The following is a 3,311-nucleotide window of genomic DNA, read 5'->3' as shown; positions in this document are numbered from 1 at the left end:
AGAGGTAGATGTTATCTGCTTCCGGCTCGTCTACGCCGTCGCCGGCGTCAGAGTCCGCCGGTCAGTCGAGGTGGAAACATTAAGTTGAATGTTACAAAGTGTACGTTAGAGAGAGAAGTATCAGGTATGATACTTAGCTATGACGACCAAATTAAAACCAAATTGCAACAATCAACTTGTTATCATCTCGTTGCAACATCGCTAGCCATTCACCATCATACTCTGAAACTTGAAAGACTTGGAATTAAAATTAAAATTACTATAATCAAGTACAAGAATCAATTCTCAAAGAGCAAGGAAACCCCAAAAAAAAAAATTAAAGACCGGAACTATATATTGTTTTACATGCAAAAAATTACACTACTAGATGGATGACTTTGTTGTTAGTAACTGGTGGAATGCAGGAGTTGGCTAAGGTAGACAAGGTGATAAGTAAGACCCATTAGTGAGAGTCCATTGAGCACTGACGAGGTTACATTTAGCTTCTTTAGTCTCTGACTCAATCTCTCAACTTGTGGTTTCACTCTCTGTGCTTCCTCTGACAACTCTTGTTTGGTTTCAAGAGTTTCCTCAGTTGTTGTTTGTGCGCCTATTCCTGCTCCTGTTGGATCTTCGAAAGCATCAACACTTGAAGTGCTTGGTTCTACGGAAAATGCATCTTTCCCTTTCCCTTCCTCTTTCTCCAGCTTTATTCTCTCCCTCATCACCTGCACAATTTCAACTACCCCATCAAAAGTAGAAACAAATATGAGTATGGGTCATGTGGGCCTAGCGGCACGGAAATTAAGACAGGTAGGATCGAGGGGTCAGGGGGAACACCTCTTAACTAGTTCGGAAAAAATTATACTATCATTTATACATGATCATAACTTATTTATGTATATTATAGTTGATGTTAGAACCCCTGGATTTCTTCGTGTGCTACTTCTTCGTATTTGAAACCCCTTGTTGAAAATTCAGACTCCGCCACCAACTCCAAACAGGGGAACAGAGAAAGTAGGTGCATACCTTAGTGGCTCGAGGCTCCAAGTAGAAAGAATTGAACATAGTCATGGAGAATGTGGCCACAAATATGATACCCTGGATTGTCTCCGTCCGGTTGGCATAATATGGTTGCCTCTGGCACAAGTAATGTCCAAGAAACGCCGCAGCAATGCCATAAGACATAGTCTTGAAGTAAACAGGGTAAATCTTGCTCTGTACCATTGCAAATTGCTGCTTTGGCAAAGCTCTTGCCAATATATTACTTGATACGAATGTCACCCAAACACACACCCCATAAGACAATGCAAAGCCCAACAAATGAATCAATCCCATGAGAGATCGAAAGTGCTTGGCTGAAAAGATGTATGTTGACACATGAGAAAAGAACTTGCGAATTACTTGATAGTCCCTTTTGCCTTCCACTGCATCCTTAGCATCTTTCGCCTTTGCTTCTATCACTTCAAGATCTTCTGAAGCATTCTTCTTCACATGGCGTTTCAGTGTGTCCGTTGTGTCAACTGCTTTTATTCTCACTTTCTCAGCAGTCTCTTTAACCCCTTCTTTCACTTCATCCACTTTCTTGCCAACAGATTCTTTGGCCTTCTCTTTCACTTCACTTGCCTTTTCTGAAGCCTCATGGGCTTTGTCAACTACTGTATCTTTCACTTTCTCAAACCCCTCTTTAGCATCTTCTTCTATTTCATGCATCTTTTCAGAAAGTTTCTCTTTTGTCCCTTCAAGTGCACTTGCTATCCTATGTTTGCACTTTCCAAAAGCATCACAAACAAGTTCTTTAGCATTAAACCTATGAAGTTCACCATTTTCTTTTCCTTCTCCTCCACCTCCAGAGGAGGACGTAACGTGTTTGATTTTGTCTTTAACATCCTCTACTTTCTCTGATGATTTGTCTTTGACATCTGAAACGTACCCTGTTTTCTCAGTTTCTTGTGGAGAAATAGAGACTTTGGTGTGTCCATCATTTGGTTCATATTCAACAACTACCACTCTATGACCTTCTTTGACTATAACATCATCTCCTTTATTCTCTGTGTTTGGAGAAAATACACCTGCTGTGACAAGTGTGATTAGCACTAGAGAAATGGCCAAAACATTCATCATCTTTTTTAAATCTTTTCCTTGGTGAAAATTGGAGAGGAAAGAGTAAAAGTGTTGGAAAAATTGCCAAGGGGAAACAGTGATTTGAATGAGGAAGTTAAACTGGTGGCTAGATAGGGTTGAATACGTGTACATGTTGCATGCAGTTTGTAGAATTCTACGTGTCACTTTCTTATCTTCTTTCATGTAAAAGTTACTAAAATGTGAGATTAACTGTAAAATGGTTCCCGTTCTCGAATGTTCCACTGTGAAGAAGGATTCTCTTTTATCACTCTTCATCACTGTCTTAACATTCTCATCGTTTGAAAGAGTCCGTTTGGGATTAGTGTTTTTACAGCTTCTTTGAAAAATATTTTTATAAAATAATTTTTTAGGAAAGGCTTTTTAAAAAAAAGTTGTTTGTGTCTGATAAATTTATTTGAAAAATATTTTTGATAATTAAATTATGTTTTTAAGAAATGCTTTGTCGAGATAAATAATTAAAAAATATGTATTAATAGATTTTATTACTAAAATTAATTTATAGAGAAAATTTATTTTAAATATTTATTATAATATTTTTTATTAAATTTTATTTATTTAATTAAAAATACGTACTCTAAAATTTTCAATCAGTATTTATATACACAAGTACATTAAAAAAATTAAAAAAATATATAACAGTTAAATAATTTAAATATTACTTAAAACATCAAATATAAATAAATAAAAAAGCTATTTCATAAATTAAATCACTACATATGAAAAAATTAACAATAAAAATAATTAGTCCTTCATTCATCATAAAATTTTCAACGATTTCATCCCTAATTTTATCATGCAATATCTCCATACTTGTAAAACATCTGTCTTGTATTCCTGAAGATATACCAAAAGGTTGATATGCTTCTTCGATCTTTGTGATGATGTTTTCAGTAGCATAATAGTTAAAGTCTTTATTCAGTAGTAGAGTGTTGTTGTATGAAATTATGTATAGTCATAGTAGCTGTAACAAGATGAACTTGAGTGTTGAATTTAAAAATAACATTGAACATAGGATAGCAAATCTATTTTTTCTAACTACAAATGTTCTTTCAATTGTACATCTCAAAAAGAAGTAAAAGAAATTGAAATTAAAGTCTCATTTAAATTTCTAGAGTTAGAATTACGTCTGAAATCAAGGAGATGATAACGCTTCCCTTTATATGGTCCTAAATAATCAATCATTATTG

General features: G+C 34.8%; 1 protein-coding gene across 1 annotated transcript; it reads right to left on the bottom strand.

The window, feature by feature from the left end:
- Nucleotides 1–229: 229 nt before the first annotated feature.
- On the bottom strand, nucleotides 230–2,230 carry LOC107855884. The gene is made up of 2 exons (XM_016700891.2): nucleotides 1,009–2,230; nucleotides 230–707 (listed from the first exon to the last, which is right to left on the bottom strand). The coding sequence occupies exons 1-2, from the start codon at nucleotides 2,101–2,103 to the stop codon at nucleotides 384–386; spliced, it is 1,419 nt and encodes a 472-aa protein (XP_016556377.1). The 5' UTR covers nucleotides 2,104–2,230; the 3' UTR covers nucleotides 230–383.
- Between the last annotated feature and the right edge of the window lie 1,081 nt (nucleotides 2,231–3,311).

This window comes from Capsicum annuum, chromosome 6 (assembly GCF_002878395.1).
Source record: "Capsicum annuum cultivar UCD-10X-F1 chromosome 6, UCD10Xv1.1, whole genome shotgun sequence".
Taxonomy (NCBI): domain Eukaryota; kingdom Viridiplantae; phylum Streptophyta; class Magnoliopsida; order Solanales; family Solanaceae; genus Capsicum; species Capsicum annuum.
This window is presented reverse-complemented; position numbering and strand designations above follow the sequence as displayed.